Source organism: Coregonus clupeaformis, chromosome 29 (genome assembly GCF_020615455.1).
Source record: "Coregonus clupeaformis isolate EN_2021a chromosome 29, ASM2061545v1, whole genome shotgun sequence".
NCBI classification, from domain to species: domain Eukaryota; kingdom Metazoa; phylum Chordata; class Actinopteri; order Salmoniformes; family Salmonidae; genus Coregonus; species Coregonus clupeaformis.
The window spans coordinates 22,612,899-22,633,460 of NC_059220.1; the positions used below are offsets into that span (position 1 = coordinate 22,612,899).

Consider the following 20,562-nt stretch of genomic DNA (forward strand, 5'->3'; position numbering starts at 1 on the left):
CTCTATACCAGGCGGTGTCAGAGGAAGGCCCTCAAAATTGTCAAAGACTCCAGCCACCCTAGTCATAGACTGTTCTCTCTGCTACCGCATGGCAAGCGGTACCGGAGTGCCAAGTCTAGGTCCAAAAGACTTCTCAACAGCTTCTACCCCCAAGCCATAAGACTCCTGAACAGCTAATCATGGCTACCCGGACTATTTGCACTGCCCCCCCACCCAATCTTTTTACGCTGCTGCTACTCTGTTAATTATTTATGCATAGTCACATTAACTCTACCCACATGTACATATTACTTCAACTACCTCAACTAGCCGGTGCCCCCGCACATTGACTCTGCACCGGTACCCCCCTGTATATATAGCCTCCCTACTGTTATTTTATTTTACTTCTGCTCTTTTTTTTTTCCTCTACACTTTTTTGTTGTTGTTTTATTTTACTTTTTTATTTAAAATAAATGCACTGTTGGTTAAGGGCTGTAAGTAAGCATTTCACTGTAATGTCTGCACCTGTTGTATTCGGCGCATGTGGCCAATAAAATTAGATTTGATTTGATTTACTGTGGGTGTACTGTTGTTGTATGCGTGTGCTTACCTGATATTGGCTACTAGGTAGCTACTTCCCTCGCCTTCGCCAGACAAGAGTGCTTGTCTAGTGGGAGCGAAGGGCACGGTGTCCCAGTGTTGTTGCTGTTCATGCCCTCCCCATTGAGTAGTAGACTGCATGTACAGTACCAGTCAAAGGTTTCGACACAGCTACTCATTCAAAGGTTTTTCTTTATTTTTTACTATTTTCTACATTGTAGAATAGTGAAGACCTCAAAACTATTAAATAACACATATGGAATCATGTAGTAACCCCAAAAAACTGTTGAACAAATCAAAATATATTTATTATTTTAGATTCTTCAAAGTAGCCACCCTTCGCCTTGATGACAGCTTTGCACACTCTTGGCACTCTCTCAACCATCTTCATGAGGAATGCTTTTCCAACAGTCTTGAAGGAATTCCCACATATGCTTAGCACTTGTTGGCTGCTTTTCCTTCACTCTGCAGTCCAACTCATCCCAAACCATCTCAATTGGGTTGAGGTCAGGTGATTGTGGAGGCCAGGTCATCTGATGCAGCACTCCATCACTATCCTTCTTGGTCAGATACCCCTTACACAGCCTGGAGGTGTGTTTTGGGTCATTGTCCTGTTGAAAAACAAATTATAGTCCCACTAAGCGCAAACCAAAAGCCATGCTGGTTAAGTGTGCCTTGAATTCTAAATAAAATCACAGACAGTGTCACCAGCAAAGCACCCCCACACCACCTCCTCCATGCTTCACGGTGGGTACAACACATGCAGAGATCATCCATTAACCTACTCTGCATCTCACAAAGACACGGCGGTTGGAAGCAAAAATCTCAAATTTGGACTCCAGACCAAAGGACACATTTCCACCTATCTAAATGTCAATTTCTCATGTTTCTTGGCCCAAGCAAGTCTCTTCTTCTTATTGGTGTCCTTTAGTAGTGGTTTCTTTGCAGCAATTTGACCATGAAGGCCTGATTCACACAGTCTCCTCTGAACAGTTGATGTTGAGATGTGTCTGTTACTTGAACTCCGTGAAGCATTTATTTGGGCTGCAATTTCTGAGGCTGGTAACTAATGAACTAATCCTCTGCAGCAGAGGTAACTCTGGGTATTTTATTCCTGTCGCGGTCCTCATGAGAGCCAGCTTCATCATAGCGCTTTATGGTTTTTGCGACTGCACTTGAAGAAACTGTCAAAGTTCTTGAAATGTTCCGGATTGACTGACCTTCATGTCTTAAAATAATGATTGACTGTCATTTCTCTTTGCTTATTTGAGCTGTTCTTGCCAATAATATGGACTTGGTATTTCACCAAATAGGGCTATCTTCTGTATACCAACCCTACCTTGTCACAACACAACTGATTGGCTCAAATGCATTAAGGAGGAAATAAATTCCACAAATTAACAAGGCACACCTGTTAATTGAAAAGCATTCCAGGTGACTACCTCATGAAGCTGGTTGAGAGAATGCCAAGTGTGCAAAGCTGTCAAGGCAAAGGGTGGCTATTTTGAAGGATCTCAAATATAAAATATTGATTTGTTTAAAATTTTTTGGTTACTACATGATTCCATACGTGTTATTTCATAGTTTTGATGTCTTCACTATTATTCTACAATGTAGAAAATAATAAAAATAAAGAAAAACCCTGGAATGAGTAGGTGTGTCCAAACTTTGGACTGGTACTGTACAGTGGGGGAAAAAAGTATTTAGTCAGCCACCAATTGTGCAAGTTCTCCCACTTAAAAAGATGAGAGAGGCCTGTAATTTTCATCATAGGTACACGTCAACTATGAAAGAGAAATTGAAGAAAATCCAGAAAATCACATTGTAGGATTTTTAATGAATTTATTTGCAAATTATGGTGGAAAATAAGTATTTGGTCAACTACAAACAAGCAAGATTTCTGGCTCTCACAGACCTGTAACTTCTTCTTTAAGAGGCTCCTCTGTCCTCCACTCATTACCTGTATTAATGGCACCTGTTTGAACTTGTTATCAGTATAAAAGACACCTGTCCACAACCTCAAACAGTCACACTCCAAACTCCACTATGGCCAAGACCAAAGAGCTGTCAAAGGACACCAGAAACAAAATTGTAGACCTGCACCAGGCTGGGAAGACTGAATCTGCAATAGGTAAGCAGCTTGGTTTGAAGAAATCAACTGTGGGAGCAATTATTAGGAAATGGAAGACATACAAGACCACAGATAATCTCCCTCGATCTGGGGCTCCACGCAAGATCTCACCCCGTGGGGTCAAAATGATCACAAGAACAGTGAGCAAAAATCCCAGAACCACACAGGGGGACCTAGTGAATGACCTGCAGAGAGCTGGGACCAAAATAACAAAGCCTACCATCAGTAACACACTACGCCGCCAGGGACTCAAATCCTGCAGTGCCAGACGTGTCCCCCTGCTTAAGGCAGTACATGTCCAGGCCCGTCTGAAGTTTGCTAGAGTGCATTTGGATGATCCAGAAGAGGATTGGGAGAATGTCATATGGTCAGATGAAACCAAAATATAACTTTTTGGTAAACTCAACTCGTCGTGTTTGGAGGACAAAGAATGCTGAGTTGCATCCAAAGAACACCATACCTACTGTGAAGCATGGGGGTGGAAACATCATGCTTTGGGGCTGTTTTTCTGCAAAGGGACCAGGACGACTGATCCGTGTAAAGGAAAGAATGAATGGGGCCATGTATCATGAGATTTTGAGTGAAAACCTCCTTCCATCAGCAAGGGCATTGAAGATGAAACGTGGCTGGGTCTTTCAGCATGACAATGATCCCAAACACACCGCCCGGGCAACGAAGGAGTGGCTTCGTAAGAAGCATTTCAAGGTCCTGGAGTGGCCTAGCCAGTCTCCAGATCTCAACCCCATAGAAAATCTTTGGAGGGAGTTGAAAGTCTGTGTTGCCCAGCGACAGCCCCAAAACATCACTGCTCTAGAGGAGATCTGCATGGAGGAATGGGCCAAAATACCAGCAACAGTGTGTGAAAACCTTGTGAAGACTTACAGAAAACGTTTGACCTGTGTCATTGCCAACAAAGGTTATATAACAAAGTATTGAGAAACTTTTGTTATTGACCAAATACTTATTTTCCACCATAATTTGCAACTAAATTCATTAAAAATCCTACAATGTGATATTCTGGATTTTTTTTCCTCATTTTGTCTGTCATAGTTGACGTGTACCTATGATGAAAATTACAGGCCTCTCTCATCTTTTTAAGTGGGAGAACTTGCACAATTGGTGGCTGACTAAATACTTTTTTCCCCCACTGTATGTATCAAAGTGACATCTAGATGGTTATCAATATTAGTTATTTATTGTATAGGCTGCTATCCTACTTTAAATAAAATCGTGATATTTGTTTGTTTTTGCCACGTTAGCTACCGCCAACGACGCTACCGTGATACCCAGTAGCCATGCAAAACGGTGTTGAGTGGCAACAAATCTGCCCAATTAGCGGATTCGCTTTCCATACACCTTGCCATATTGGGCTGCAGCTACCTATACTTGCACTGTCTGATAGGCCAGGTTACTGGACGGATGAGTGGAGGAGGGCTTACTGTGCTCATCAATCTTGTTCTTCTCCCAGTGCTTCCTTTCTCCCCAGGAGTTGCGTTGGGAGTTCAGAAATCTGCATTTTGAACATTGCAGACCATTAAAAAAAAGTATTTGTTTTTGGGGTTCAATAGTGATCAGGCTCGTGCAACTATAGTTTTCTTTCACAGAAAATACATGAGTGCAACACATTCGGCAGAAAACAGCTTCATTTTCATCAGACGACAAGAGAAGTGCAACGCTATTTGCCTAGCAGCCACAAGTAAATGAGCTTAGCCTACAATGAAAAAGCAAGTTATTTTTTGCAAAAACGATGCATGACCATTACATTTCTAATGTTTATCATAGAAAGAACGTAGCCAGCTACATTTCCTAAATGTTTTGCTTTAAGTTAATCGTAGATTTTATCAGAGAAAAGTCAGTTACACCGGGAAAGGTAGAGCGTTGTCTGAATTCTCATCCGAGTGGAGATGCAACTGAAGCACAAAATGAGTCTGATGCAGAGCAGAAAACTAAAACGCAGCAAAACATTTGCGATATTTTTTTCCTGCGTGAAATACGCAGAATTCTGCATTAATGCGACCCCTGTCCCCTGTCCCCTCCCACCCCTGCAATATGAACCATGCCCTCTGTCTCATACTGTACAAACCAGCATAACATCAAATACTCTGGGCACACAAACACCAGATCTCTGTCAGGCAACAGGAACAAATGATATGGAGTGTTCAAAAAATAAATAAACAAAGCTTCCAATTTCTAGGAACTCTGATCTAGGGATAGGCTATTCATCAGCATTCTTTTATGGATAAACCCTAAACTTTCCAAGTATGTTGAAACCACGTTCTAGAAGCTTTTAATCTCAATTTAGAAAAAGGCACAAATGTGGAATAAAAGTATACCCAATAATTGGGTTTTTAAGTCTTATTGAACTTACCTGGACCACTTCTATTCCTCTTTTCCTGAAAGACAGATGAGAAGAAAAAAGAAAACATTCAAAATACATTCATTCATTATTTAAACATCAAATGTGGAGGTGGGAAAGAGAGAGCACTGCCGCAACTCCAACAGATTAACCGGACATCTGCAGACATTAAAACAAATTCACTTTCTCCTGCAGTGTTCCAGATCACAACAGAATAAAAAGATATACATTGGCGTGTGGTGACACAATGGTGTTCTAGCACTCAGTAGTGGCTCCCAATAGCATGGGGAATCTCACACAATCAAAAGGTTATGGGCATTTTGAAGGGCAGAGACGGTCGGGCAAAGGAAACCAAGATAGAAAGTGCACGCACTCCACCGCTTTAAGAGTCCTGAGTCTGTCTCACATAAAACATATTGACAGTGGCATAGGCTACTCAACTGTTCCACTTATGCATGTAGTGGATCAAATTAAATCTAAACAGACTTTGGCATCATTGTTCCAATTAAGCACACACACTGTAAATTAAGAAATTCTGGGAATGTAAACCAAAGTGGCATAACATTCAAGAATAGAATAGGAATTTGTTCTAGGAATTCATAAATATATCGCTGTTAAGGCTAAATAAGCTCGGACTGCGTTAGTCTGGGAGTCCAGGGCCAGGGAATGTCTTTACTTTTGAAATACAATTTTTTTACCCAAAGCTCAATCTAGATATTTTTTTTAACGGGGTTGCTTGGTGCAGACACCTACAAGAGAGAAGTCCTCAGTTGCGTTTGTGCAAAAGACTTCCAGCTCTTCTAATGTAATAAACCACAATGTTCCTCTGAAGGACTTGACAGTCTTTCAAATCCACCTCAGTCTGCCCAAACAAGCAGAAATAGTATAAAAGTGGACGTTTTCCGTACTTCAAAAATCTTAGGGGTCGTCAAGTAGTGAGAACATGCAAGTCCTACTAATCTGAACATACAAACAAATAAGCATGGGTAAGGGCATGAACACTCGGCTAGGCTATGTGCAGGGTTTCCTATAAAATAAAATAAATAAGTCCCTCCTCCTTTGTTTTGGGTGTCCGTGGTGCCCCCCACAGAATTTTTATGTAGAAGGACTGAGAAGCCCAGTTCTGGTGACTTTTTAAAAAAGGACATTCTGCTCCCAAATGAATGAAACATTATACTGACACCGTCTAAAATATAAAATTTCCACCTCCAGAAATGAGCCCACTAACATATTGGTAAAATTATTTGTTAACATTATTTTAACATATTGGACCATGCATATAGCCCAGCGGTAGGCAACCGTGGTCCTGGAGTGCCGCAGGCACATCATGTTTTTGATTTAACCGACCTGGAAGACCAGGTGTGTTGAATTTAGGCAATCAGTGAACTGATCAATTAGCTCAGTTGGCCAAGTGTGGTACCTAGTTCGAATAAAATCCTGCAATACTTCTGGTACTCCAGGAACAACAGGGTTGCCTTACCCTGATATAGCCTATGCATGGTCCATATTTAAGCAATAAGGTACAGGGGGTGTGGTATATGGCCAATATACCACGGCTAAGGGCTGTTCTTAGGCACGCTTCTATTGTTTCAATAAAAGCGGTTCAGCTTCCCTAGAAATCTGTCAAGGCAGAGAGGGTGATGGGACATGTAGAAACACACTGGTTCGATGGGCGCTGTTGTCTAGATTAAATATTTCTCCATTATGAACGCACGAGGGCCTGTCCAAACGCAAACAGGAAGAGACATGGCATCTTCCACAGAGCTGGTGATATTATAGTGCTGACAGGATTCAGTGAGACTGGGTTCTCCGAGTGTGGGGTCCACTCTCTATGAAGTTGAAATTATGGAGCATTTAATGAGACCACTAAAAGCATCGGAGTTTCATGTCACTCAATAGTAGCTAAAAAAAATGGCCAACAGAAATACACTCAAACAGTATTTGAAAACATAGCATGGGGATAAAACCACAAACCCTACTACACCAATGACTTGCCAAATCTTTACAAGAACAAAAACACACCCCACACACTTGCGCCGAGGTCACAGCCCCATGCTAACAGTGGAGCAGCCATTCACTGATTTACAACAATGTGGATATTTAATACTGCAGCAGGCCTGTTTCATGGGGTGTGAATGGGTTCATTGGTTTCAGCCTAGCGCAGAGATTTGGAGATTGGCGGCCCTCTCATATTGTTGCCTGGTCCATGCGATGAAAGGAAAGGAGGGAAGACTAAAAAGGCAAGCAGAGTTGCCAAGCTTTTTGCTTGGACTTGACACAGGAGAAAGTAGTTGATAGGGCAGGGTGATGTCGGCTTTTAACACCCGCTCCTACAAATCATACATTTAGACAAAGTCATACAAATGCACACACACTAGTTAATGTTCACAACAACAAATTCTCCATTAAGCCAATAGGATGGCAGGAAGGTGAGAGGTCAGGGGAACACTAGTCCCAAAGCAGATGTAAAAGCTGCTTTCTTTATTCCGTTCCCGTGTGTGCATCCAGAGTGAGAGATCACCCTAACCCTGTCCTGACAAGAGGAAGTGACAGCGCTTCCCTTATGTCCAGAGGCAGGGGGTCCAGACGGTCATTTATTTTCCCTAATAAAGGTAAACTGTTCTGCCAGCTTATGAATGGGCATTAAAGCAGGAGTCCCTTACGTCAACAGCGTCACCACACCTCTTCTCTGACCAGCGGGGGATCTCTCCACAACCAGCTGGCCCAGACAGCTCACCAGGACCACCTCCATTTTGGAACACTCAGTGTCCCAGATGCACTCTTGCGGGGAGGGCTGAATAGAGTTGGGGACAGCTGTTGGGGACAGACGTACTCTACTGGCTAAACAGACGTTGATCTAACACTAATTACTGTGTCATAAACCTTTTAGGTGCATATGAAAATAAATGTGGTTAACAATATATATATATATATATAAAAAACTTCAATTAAATACAGCAATTAGTGACTAGGAGATTGAGCAAATCTTGTTCATGTCTAAACTACCACAACTTTTTTTCCCCTCATGTGGGTGAGCATGAAGCTTACACTTAATGTGTAACACCCAATGGTAACACCAACACTGGAGAGCCAAGTTTATAATTCCAATGTCACAACAGAAATACTGCAGAGATACCTAGGCTCGATACAGTTGCATAGTGTCCTGCACTGTGTGTGCGCGCAAATGACAACACATTGCTTTTTACAGCAAAAGCAGATCTAGACCAAATACAGGAACAGAAGTAGATAACAAGGATGTTTCACATCTTCAAATAAGACCTTTTGTATTTTCCAAGAAGCACATTTTAGGGAAAACTCACTACAAAAGAAGAACTAGGAGAGACGGAGCAGAACAGCTCACCGGTAATCAGATACGAGGTGAAAGTGATTGTGTAACCGGATAATGAAACCAGACAGGAATTCCTACTATGGAGACATTTTCTCTTTGTCAAACTGAAATTATACTCCAGGCCATTGACCGCAACTCTTCTGAACTATATTTTCCAAGAGTGTAGGCAAGACCCAGAACATTTTATTGTTCCTACAACTAATCCAAACCCATCCCTGGCCTACACACCATCCATAACAGCACATCCCCACCCCACCCCACCCTATAGCCTACATATTAGTGAATTTAGGACAGCGCCGGAGAAGATGGCTGCCGTTTTACAGCCCTCTAACCAATTGTACTATTATGTGTGTTTTTCCGCGTTATTTGTAATTTATTTTGTACATAATGTTTCTGCCATCGTCTCTTATAACCAAAGAGAGCTTCTGGATATCAGGACAGCGATTACTCACCTCGCATTGGACGAATAATTTTTCTTCAACGAGGCGTCGCGAAGGATATCCTACAGACACCCTACAAGGCCCAGATCCCCGTCATTCGCGTGAGGAAGAGACGGAGATATCGTGGACGCAGATCCGGGTGCCTTGTAAGGATCCGACGGCGAGCGAGTAAACTGCCTCTCCCATCAATCCTATTAGCCAACGTTCAATCTTTTGAGAATAAAATTGACGATTTAAGATTACGGTTATCCTACCAACGGGACATTAAAAACTGTAATATCTTATGTTTCACCGAGTCGTGGCTGAACGACAACAATGATAACATTCAGCTAGCAGGCTATACGCTACATCGACAGGACAGAACGGCAGACTCCGGTAAGACAAGGGGCGGCGGTCTGTGTATATTTGTAAACAACAGCTGGTGCACAAAATCAAATACTAAGGAAGTCTCGAGGTTTTGCTCGCCTGAGGTAGAGTATCTTATGATAAGCTGTAGACCACACTATTTACCAAGAGAGTTTTCATCTATATTTTTCATAGCTGTCTATTTACCACCACAAACCAATGCTGGCATTAAGATTGCACTGAATGAGATGTACAAGGCCATTAATCAACAGGAAAACGCTCATCCAGATGCAGCGCTCCTAGTAGCCGGGGACTTTAATGCAGGGAAACTTAAATCCGTTCTACCTAATTTCTACCAGCATGTTAAATGTGCAACCAGAGGGAAAAAAACTCTAGACCACCTTTACTCCACACACAGAGACGCATACAAAGCTCTCCCTCGCCCTCCATTTGGCAAATCTGACCATAACTCTATCCTCCTGATTCCTGCTTATAAGCAAAAACTGAAGCAGGAAGCACCAGTGATTCGGTTAATAAAAAGTGGTCAGATGACGCAGATGCTAAGCTACAGGACTGTTTTGCTAGCACAGACTGGAACATGTTCCGGGATTCTTCAGACAGCATTGAGGAGTACACCACATCAGTCACTGGCTTCATCAATAAGTGCATCGATGATGTCGTCCCCACAGTGACCGTACGTACATACCCCAACCAGAAGCCATGGATTACAGGAAACATCCGCACTGAGCTAAAGGGTAGAGCTGCCGCTTTCAAGGAACGGGACTCTAACCCGGACGCTTATAAGAAATCCCGCTATGACCTCCGACGAACCATCAAACAGGCAAAGAGTCAATACAGGTCTAAGATTGAATCATACTACACTGGCTCTGACGCTCGTCGGATGTGGCAGGGCTTGAAAACTATTACAGACTACAAAGGGAAGCACAGCCGCGAGCTGCCCAGTGACACAAGCCTACCAGACGAGCTAAACCACTTCTATGCTCGCTTCGAGGCAAGCAACACTGAAGCATGCATGAGAGCACCAGCTGTTCCGGACGACTATGTGATCACGCTCTCCGTAGCCGATGTGAGTAAGACTTTTAAGCAGGTCAACATTCACAAGGCCGCAGGGCCAGACGGATTACCAGGACGTGTACTCCGAGCATGTGCTGACCAACTGGCAAGTGTCTTCACTGACATTTTCAACATGTCCCTGACTGAGTCTGTAATACCAACATGTTTCAAGCAGACCACCATAGTCCCCGTGCCCAAGAACTCTAAGATAACCTGCCTAAATGACTACCGACCCGTAGCACTGACGTCTGTAGCCATGAAGTGCTTTGAAAGACTGGTCATGGCTCACATCAACAGCATAATCCCAGAAACCCTAGACCCACTCCAATTTGCATACCGCCTCAACAGATCCACAGATGATGCAATCTCTATCGCACTCCACACTGCCCTTTCCCACCTGGACAAGAGGAACACCTACGTGAGAATGCTATTCATTGACTACAGCTCAGCATTCAACACCATAGTGCCCTCTAAGCTCATCACTAAGCTAAGGATCCTGGGACTAAACACCTCCCTCTGCAACTGGATCCTGGACTTCCTGACGGGCCGCCCCCAGGTGGTAAGGGTAGGTAACAACACATCTGCCACACTGATCCTCAACACGGGGGCCCCTCAGGGGTGCATGCTCAGTCCCCTCCTGTACTCTCTGTTCACCCATGACTGCATGGCCAGGCACGACTCCAACACCATCATTAAGTTTGCCGACGACACAACAGTGGTAGGCCTGATCACCGACAACGATGAGACAGCCTATAGGGAGGAGGTCAGAGATCTGGCCGTGTGGTGCCAGGACAACAACCTCTCCCTCAACGTGACCAAGACAAAGGAGATGATTGTGGACTACAGGAAAAAAAAGAGGACTGAGCACGCCCCCCATTCTCATCGACGGGGCTGTAGTGGAACAGGTTGAGAGCTTCAAGTTCCTTGGTGTCCACATCACCAACGAACTATCATGGTCCAAACACACCAAGACAGTCGTGAAGAGGGCACGACAAAGCCTATTCCCCCTCAGGAGACTAAAAAGATTTGGCATGGGTCCTCAGATCCTCAAAAATTCTACAGCTGCACCATCGAGAGCATCCTGACTGGTTGCATCACCGCCTGGTATGGCAACTGCTTGGCCTCTGACCGCAAGGCACTACAGAGGGTAGTGCGTACGGCCCAGTACATCACTGGGGCAAAGCTCCCTGCCATCCAGGACCTCTATACCAGGCGGTGTCAGAGGAAGGCCCTCAAAATTGTCAAAGACTCCAGCCACCCTAGTCATAGACTGTTCTCTCTGCTACCGCACGGCAAGCGGTACCGGAGTGCCAAGTCTAGGTCCAAAAGACTTCTCAACAGCTTCTACCCCCAAGCCATAAGACTCCTGAACAGCTAATCATGGCTACCCGGACTATTTGCACTGCCCCCCCCACCCCATCCTTTTTACGCTGCTGCTACTCTGTTAAGTAAGTATTTATGCATAGTCACTTTAACTCTACCCACATGTACATATTACCTCAACTAGCCGGTGCCCCCGCACATTGACTCTGCAACGGTACCCCCCTGTATATATAGCCTCCCTACTGTCACTTTATTTTACTGTATATATAGCCTCCCTACTGTCACTTTATTTTACTTCTGCTCTTTTTTTCTCAACACTTTTTTTGTTGTTGTTTTATTCTTACTTTTTTGTTTAAAATAAATGCACTGTTGGTTAAGGGCTGTAAGTAAGCATTTCACTGTAATGTCTGCACCTGTTGTATTCGGCGCATGTGACCAATAAAATTTGATTTGATTTGATTTGATATTACACCCGAGCCATTCTCCAGAGGGAGTAATTTGGTTGGGGCGTTAGGAAGAGATTAAACATGTTTGGTGGATAACATAGTCATAATCTGTGCTGGCTCAATCAGCCTGTTTTATCAGCCCCCTTGCAAGGTGAAAATCCAGTCAGGGGCAAGTCAAATTCAAGGACCTCAGTACTTTTTCAAGCATTAATATATATTTTCAAGGACCATCAATTTGTAATAGTTCATATTACACAATTGTTTCTAGTTGTCAACAGGTAGCAGTATATCGCCACAACCTCATAAAAAAAAGAAAACGTACTATTCATCACTACCTTGCAAGTTCTACTCAATAAATACGTGTTTCACTACTTATTTACCCCAAGGTTTACCCCAACTTTGGGGACCACTGTACTACTAATCTCTCCCTGCTTGCTTCAATGCTTCCTCTCTCTGTGGATCTCATTTTCCTCCTTCATTGCAGCCTGACTCACCACTGTCTGTCTCACTACTCTCTATAAAAGTAAAGGTATTTTGTTATGAGAACTTTTAGTAGCCAATCTTACATTTCAGTTGACTGCTCCTGCCGAGGTCAGGCTCCGTTCAATGTTAGCTTCTAACCAGCTAGTTATAGCTAGCTACCTGGCTAATACTCTGAGCTACCTAGACATTTCAGCGACTATTTACCAATTGGGGGGGGGGATGAATGCGTTGCTAACAAGCCAAATCCGGGGGAGCAGAAAAAACAATGAGCATACATGAATCATTCATAATTGCATTCGATCGCAGAGGTAGGCGGGCGCGATTCGAGCTCAGATCAAGAAGCCTTCTGAGCGTTGATCAATGCTGGGAATGCTATAATTGGGTAAACGATGATTAACTAAATAAAACGGTGAGTAAATGCTACTTCACAAATAAAAAAGGTACGTAAACGGCGTTTACCCTCCACTACATCCATGGTTGGGTCTGGCAAAACCCATTCATAAACATCAATATCCTGCCAGGCAGGATTGAAACTACATTTGCCCGGCATTTTAGCTATCGATGTGACGTTTGGCAGTGCCTAATCAGTCAGTTCTGTACCTGCCTGGCTGAGTGGCAGTGTGGGTGGAATGAGCGAGCTCGCCTAGCAACCAGAACGTGAAACACTTGAGGAAATAAAAAAAAACTATGCCTGGAAATTAATTCACAAAACCAATACATTTCTAATATATTTTGTATTAACATATTTGATCATTTTCTGTTCTATTCTAATTCATGTACTTTTCAAGTACCAACTTCAGAAAATATCAGATTTTCAAGGTATTCCAATACTTGAATTTCAGAGTGTCATCACCACTCCTATCAGCAGAGCGAATCCACAGTGCAAAAATATTCTACATAACCCACATAGAGAGCGAGCCCTAACCTTGTTGAATCACCTAGAGCTCTAAAATGGTTCTGTCATTTCACATCATCTGCCCTTTAGGTCCTTTCACATGGGCTTTGAGTGTGACACTCCTAAAACACAGGCAACAGATCGAGAACGGATTGGTTAAGCTAGTTGGCCGGCATGTTGTGGGTCCCATCCCTGCTTGTTGATACCAAATACAGCACTCTTTGTCCATCAGCAGGCAGGGTTCACACAGTCAGTCTGCTGAGGAAATCTAATGCAATCCCTGCCCCACTTTACGATGCCTTACATAAAATGTGGCCTGTCCCCGAGGGCCCTCAGTGTTCTACAGGAGCTCCAGCGACAGCATACTTACCAGGCTGTGATGAAGCCTAACAGTAAGGCAACTCCACCTCCGCTGACCGTAAGGCTCTACAGAGGATGGTACACTCCAACGCACCATTTGGTGCACACTGCTTGCCCTCCAGGACATCTACCACGCCAGGTACTGCAGGAAAGCCAAGAACATCATCAAGGACCTCAGCCACAACCTGTTCTCCCCGCTTCCATCACTCAGACACGGGCAGTATAGGAGCATCATGGCTGACAGACATGCAAATAGCGTCTACCCCCAGATCGGCAGCTACCTGCACAGGTGTGTGTGCACATATGCACACACACACACTAGGTGCTTTAGTAAAGCCTACTTTTCTAACTGACGAATTCCAGTTGCTCAGGTTTCACAAACCTAACACTCCTTAGAGAGAAACCTGGAGCCACAAACTGCACCCACATACAAAGTCGCTCCTCCCCCATCTGCTGGTGTAACACCAAGGCCTAGATTTACCCCAACCACTCTGGTGGTCTAATGGTTTCATTAAGGCATAGACACAGCTAGGCAAATTCAGCCATCTCTCTTTCACGGAGGACTCAAAGTACAAATGGTGAGATCCTCCTCCACGCTACTGTGCCACAAAACTCTTCCATGCCCAAACAGACAGAACGCAGCATCACGCAGAGACAGCGTAATTCTCACATCAGAGGCCTAATTAACTGTGCTTCAAGGGAGACTCAAATGCCAAACAGAGACACAGCCGTAGTGTTGTCACAATACCAGGTTTAGTATCACAATACTTGATACCATCAAGATACTCCATACAAAAATGATAAAGGCAAAAAAAAGAGACATATTAGCCAGTCACAGAATGGCACTAGATCCAGACAAACAGTAAGTTACTGCTCTGTTCAATCGTTGGGCATCTTGAGTTCAACATATTTATATTTATAAAAAATAAAAATAAAGTTGCCATGTATGCATTAAATGAATCAATTTTACCAATCATTTATTTGAATGGTAAATCTATTGATAAACTGGGTAAATCAAGATGTAGCCTAGGCCTACCCACAATACAGGTGAATGCATATTCAATAGGAGTGCATGCATTGAGTTGAGCTTGTTTTGGCTGATTTCACAGGGCTACAGATGACAAATCTGTTTCCCTCCCATTTGTGACTTATTTTATTGTACGGATCAACATTTGCATAGAAGTAGCTTATTTTATAAAAATGTGCGCTGTCTCTAACCAGTGAGGACGTCATTCACAAGGCAGGCTGAGGCAATAGATAACTTTGGGAGAGAGGTGAGAGACCAAATAAGTGAATGAATAAAGTTGTTGGCAATCAGCTTTGAAATCAACATATTTTTAGTTGTGGTTAGCATATTACCACAAAGTACTAGGGTAGTGAATTGATGTTTGTGTTAGCTGTCAGCTAGAAAGGAAAGTTACCTTTAGCTTACAAAGCTGGAAGTGATCTTCTTCCATTGTAAAGGTTCTAGCTTGTATGGACATTGTTTTGCGAACAGTAATTAACAGTTTGAATAATGTGACATGGCATGTAGAAATGTTCAAATGTGTTAACTTCTGTGCAGCATGAGTGGGGAGTTAACATGATGCAGCCCAGACTCCCAGTGCAGGCTACCAATGAGTAAGTGGAGAAGGCACGGTGCGCACTATAACAAGAAGTCGGCTGCACTGATAGACTGACTTGATCCTTGAGACACATTTGACAGAACTAACAAAAGTAACAAATTCTAGAACCGAAACGTTTTACATTTTCTAGTATCAAAAAAAGTACTGAAGTTTCAGTATAGCGTGCAACACTAAATCACAGGAGAGTAAAAGGCAGGCGGATGGAGACCACATCTCTAACATGAGACTGAACCAACCATGAAAAGGACCAATTTAAATATGCCTCTTAAAAGAATACAGGTCACAGAGAGCATGGGATTAATGAGATGACAGTCAAAACCATCATATCAAAAACATATCCGACAGTCACTTATTTACTCTGCCAATCAATCACTAAATCTGAAAACCTCTGTTTACTCCTTTTAAAAGGTTGGGGCTTTGCCACACACACACAGTAGGCCAGAATGAACAACCAGCGATCAAGAGAAGTAATCAGGGATTGAAAGAAACTCGCCCATCAGGCAAGTCAGGAGTATTTTTTGGTTGCCCGAAGATTATGATCACTTGCCCTAACCTTTTAAGTAGCTATTTTCGCAGAATCCGAAAAAAACTGACTAATGGAATGATTAGCAAATGTTGTTTTTATTTACTTATTGTTTATAACCTTCCCAATGGGGCAACCTCAGAGCAGGCTCAAGTTGCTCAACTTGTGCAACTGCTCAGGTCACTACAATCCCTGTAATTATGTTTCCTACATAAAAGGCAGTCTCTTCAGAGACACTGAGAAATGCACTTGGCTTATTACTTGTCCCCAACTGTGCTCCAAAACAGTCAGCAGACAGTTACATGATAGATGCAAATTGAGCTCGAGCTCACACTGAATTGATGTAATATCCTCTTCAATTACAGTTCCAAATGTGTACTCCTCCAAAATATATCAGTTAAAACAAGAAAACATGGATGCAATACTTGGTTCTTGAGGTCATAATAAAACGGAGTGGGCAATTGGGCACATTTAAAGAAGTGATGACCTATATTTTTAAGACTGGATATTTGTAATAAATAGCTACACCTGTAGCTACACCACTAAGTTAATAGTACTAGCCGCTACAATGCATCTCGTTCCAGATTGCTGGCTGTATCCCTCCAGGACTGTAACTACTGTACAGTAGACTGAAATGTAACCACCAATAGCTACATTGTTGTCAGCACATAGCCTACCTGCACAAATCAGCAAAGGCCTGAAAATTCAGCTTCTTCATCTTCTTCTCGCTGAGCCAGTAACCCACTCTTCTGCCTTTCAAAAAAGTCTGCATCTCCACCTCGCGTATGTTCTCAATCCAGATGTTACGGTCGACTCAACCTGGACACTTGCGAAAACAGGAAACTGTCGTTCCACACGAACCTAGAGGGGAGGGAGAAATGACTTTGTATTTTGTATTAGCCTGGCCATGTGAGGAAACAGGACGTACTAACTTACCTATAGTTAGCCATAACCAATAAATTGACTCGCAAAGCTTCAACAACGTCGCTAGCAGTAGCAAGCTATTAGTTATAGGCATAACAATAATGTCCAGTTATGCCAGTGCTAGCTAGCTAAACTTTACTGAATTTCAAATGACTGGCCATATGCTAGTTGTATTTCCGAAGAGACTAACGTTAATTTCTAGAGATGCTCCAAATAAAGCAAGGCATTAGCTAGCTAGCTAGCTACAATGTGGTTCCTAAATACATTCGCTAGCTTGATGACAAAGCTCGAGGAGATGCAAATCCACAGCTAATTTTCGGAATAAATCCATAAGAAGAAGTTCAATAAAATGTATAGCTACCAGCTAGCACATGTCCTCCTTGAATTTCACCTAGCTAGCTAGCCTGATAGCTAGCTTTCCATTCTCCGTTCGGCTGGTTGTTCAAGCTGAAGTTGTGACCAAGCACTGCACGGATGTCTTTTCTCCGATCTTACCTGACTGCGTGCACACACCCTCGAGTAGAGCTCCTTTATGTAGCCCTAGCGCATGCACGCTAAACAACCATGCATACCGTTAGCTAGCTTGCTGGGGAGGACACAGTTGACGCTTAAACCGACAGCCAAAAACTGACCCTTACCTTAACCGTACCCTAATTTCAATAAATTCTTAAATGAAATATCGGTTGTCAAGCGGGTCCTTATACCCTTGATAAGCATGAAAACGAAGTAAACCATATGTCACGGCCGTCTCAGTCACTACCCATTTCAACACTTATGGGAGATTCTGGAGCGGCGCCTGGGACAGCGTTTTCCACCACTATCAACAACACACAATGATGATGGAATTTCTAGTGGAAGAATGCCGTTGCATCTCTCCAATAGAGTTCCAGACACTTGTATAATCTATGCCAAGGTGCATTGAAGCTGTTCTGGCTCGTGGTGGCCCAACGCCCTAAGACACTTTGTGTTAATGTTGATTTTATTTTGGCAGATACCTGTATATCATTAATATACAAAGATTCTAGCTTTAAGGGCAGGTGTTTGGGGGATTTGAGACATGCAGTCCAAATAGAATGGGCTTCATTACAAAAGTGTACTTGTTTTTCAGTGGTAGTAAGAATCTTGCCAACGGAATGGGTGGAGTAAAAGGCCAGATCCGTATTATTGAGAGACCCATGAAATGACACCATATATACATTCTACAGACCCTAGTGAGTATTCCCTGCAATACTTTTACTGCGGCACCCAGAACAGTTTTTGCTCTATAAGCCAATATGTATTCCATATACAGTGATTCGCATTGTGGCCAATGGAATGGGTGGAGTAAAAGGCCAGCAACACTCCATATTATTCAAAGCCCCATGAAATGACACCTTATATACATTCTACAGACCCTACAGAGTACTCCCCACCCCACTTTTACATCGGCGCAAATAATAGTTTTTCCTGTACAGTGATATATTTGTACAGTAGAGTGTCCAGGTACCCCATTTTAAGCTATTTGAACACAGTAAAAGGCCAGCAACACTAAGTATTATTCAGAGCCACATGAAATAACACCATATATAGATTCTACAGACCCTACTGAGTATTCACAACCCCACTTTTACATCGGCACACAGAATAGTTTTTTCTCTATAAGCCAATATGTAATTTATAGCCATACAGTGCATTGCATCGAGACCAATGGAATGGGTGGAATAGAAAGGGCTGCTGGGTATTTACACCACAGTCATCCAAGCAATAACACCATATATAGACTCTAGTGCTACATCAATAGGGTCTGTAGAATATTATGTTTTTTACATTAATTTACTTAAGCTCCAAACATTTATCAATGTGCGCCACCTTATCTTATATAAAGTAGTCATTCTCTTTAGTTTAGATTTTTTAAACATTTTAACATTATGCACTATGCAAAGCTGCAAAAATGATTGATTTCGTTTCATACACACATAGCGTTTCACCGCAGACCTTTATTTTCAAGGCAAAATCGGAAAACCGGAAGTCTCAATGTTGCTGCCATAACTCTAACCTTTTCCAGCTTGCTGTCAAACGGAGTTTTTTTCTACCCTCGTTGAAAAGAAAAGAGCACGTCAGCTTCAACAACAGCTCCCCTAGGTGGCAGCAAGAAATACTTGACCCTTAAAGTGAAAGTGGTCTTATTTTTTTGGGTAAGATATGGGAATTCTTACTACCACTGAAAAACAAGTACACTTTTGTAATGAAGCCCATTCTATTTGGACTGCATGTCTCAAATCCCCCGAACACCTGCCCTTAAAGCTAGAATCCTTAGTTGCTACATCAATTTTTTGACTTGTATAATAATGATATACAGGTATCTGCCAAAATAAAGGAAACACCAACATAAAGTGTCTTAGGATGTTGGGCAACCACAAGCCAGAACAGCTTCAATACACCTTGGCATAGATTCTACAAGTGTCTGGAATTCTATTGGAGAGATGCAACATCATTCTGCCACTAGAAATTCCATTATCATAGAGTGTTGTTGATGGTTGTGGAAAACGCTGTCTTAGGCGCTGCTCCAGAATCTCCCATAAGTGTTCAAATGGGTTTGGTGACTGAGACGGCCATGACATATGGTTTACATCGTTTCCATGCTCATCAAACCATTCAGTAACCACTCGTGCCCTGTAGATGGGAGCATTGTCATGCTATGGGGGCATAGCCATGGTAGCTAAAATAATGGCCTGCCCAGCATTTTTATTCATGACCCTAAGCATGATGGGATGTTATTTGCTTAATTAATTCAGGAACCACACCTGTGTGGAAGCACCTGCTTTAAATACACGTTTTATCCCTCATTTACTCAAGTCTTTCCATTATTTTGGCAGTTACCTGTATATAACCATTGTTGATTCTGAAGAATATAACATTGAAATGCCTCATGAGCTTAGTTCAACTGTCGTACGCCATCAGCCGAAAATACACTGAACAAAAATATAAACACAACATGTAAAGTGTTGGTCCCATGTTTCATGAGCTGAAATAAAAAATCCCAGAACATTTCCATACGCACAAAAAGCGTATTTCTCTCAAATTCTGTGCACAAATTTGTTTACATCCCTGTTAGTGAGCATTTCTCCTTTGCCAAGATAATCCAGCCACCTGACAGGTGTGGCATATCAAGAAGCTGATTAAACAGCATGATCATTACACCAGTGCACCTTGTGCTTGGGAATATAAAAGGCCACTCTAAAATGTGCAGTTTTGTCACACAACACAATGCCACAGATGTCTCAAGTTTTGAGGGAGCGTGCAATTGTCATGCTGACTGCAGGAATGTCCACCGGAGCTGTTGCCAGATAATTGAATGTTAATTTCTCTACCATAAGCCACCTCCAACCTCGTTTTAGAGAATTTGGCAGTAGGTCCAACCGGCCTGAGCACCGCAGACCACGTGTATGCCGTTGTGTGGGCGAGCGGTTTGCTGATGTCAATGTTGTGAAAAGAGTGCTCCATGGTGGCGGTGGGGTTATGGTATGGGCAGGCATAAGCTACGGACAATGAACACAATTGCATTTTATCGATGGAAATTTGAATGCACAGAGATACCGTGATGAGATCCTGAGGTTAATTGTCGTGCCATTCATCCGCCACCATCACCTCATGTTTCAGCATGGTAATGCACAGCCCCATGTCGCAAGTATCTGTACACAATTCCTGGAAGCTGAAAATATCCCAGTTC

General features: G+C 42.8%; 1 protein-coding gene across 2 annotated transcripts in view; it reads right to left on the reverse strand.

Annotated features, from left to right (window-relative positions):
• LOC121544863 (inositol-tetrakisphosphate 1-kinase-like) overlaps window positions 1-17,660 on the reverse strand; it is a 73,905-nt gene extending 56,245 nt beyond the window's left edge. Inside the window, exons 1-3 of one of the 2 annotated variants that reach the window (XM_041855079.2) lie at window positions 17,349-17,660; window positions 16,607-16,790; window positions 5,079-5,103 (exon numbers count right to left, since the gene is read on the reverse strand). In XM_041855079.2, coding sequence (XP_041711013.1) covers window positions 5,079-5,103; window positions 16,607-16,701 — 120 coding nt within the window. In that variant the 5' untranslated portion in view covers window positions 16,702-16,790; window positions 17,349-17,660. Of the gene's footprint in view, window positions 1-5,078; window positions 5,104-16,606; window positions 16,791-17,214 lie in introns of both variants that reach the window. The other variant, XM_041855078.2, reaches the window with a different exon arrangement.
• Window positions 17,661-20,562: the final 2,902 nt, after the last annotated feature.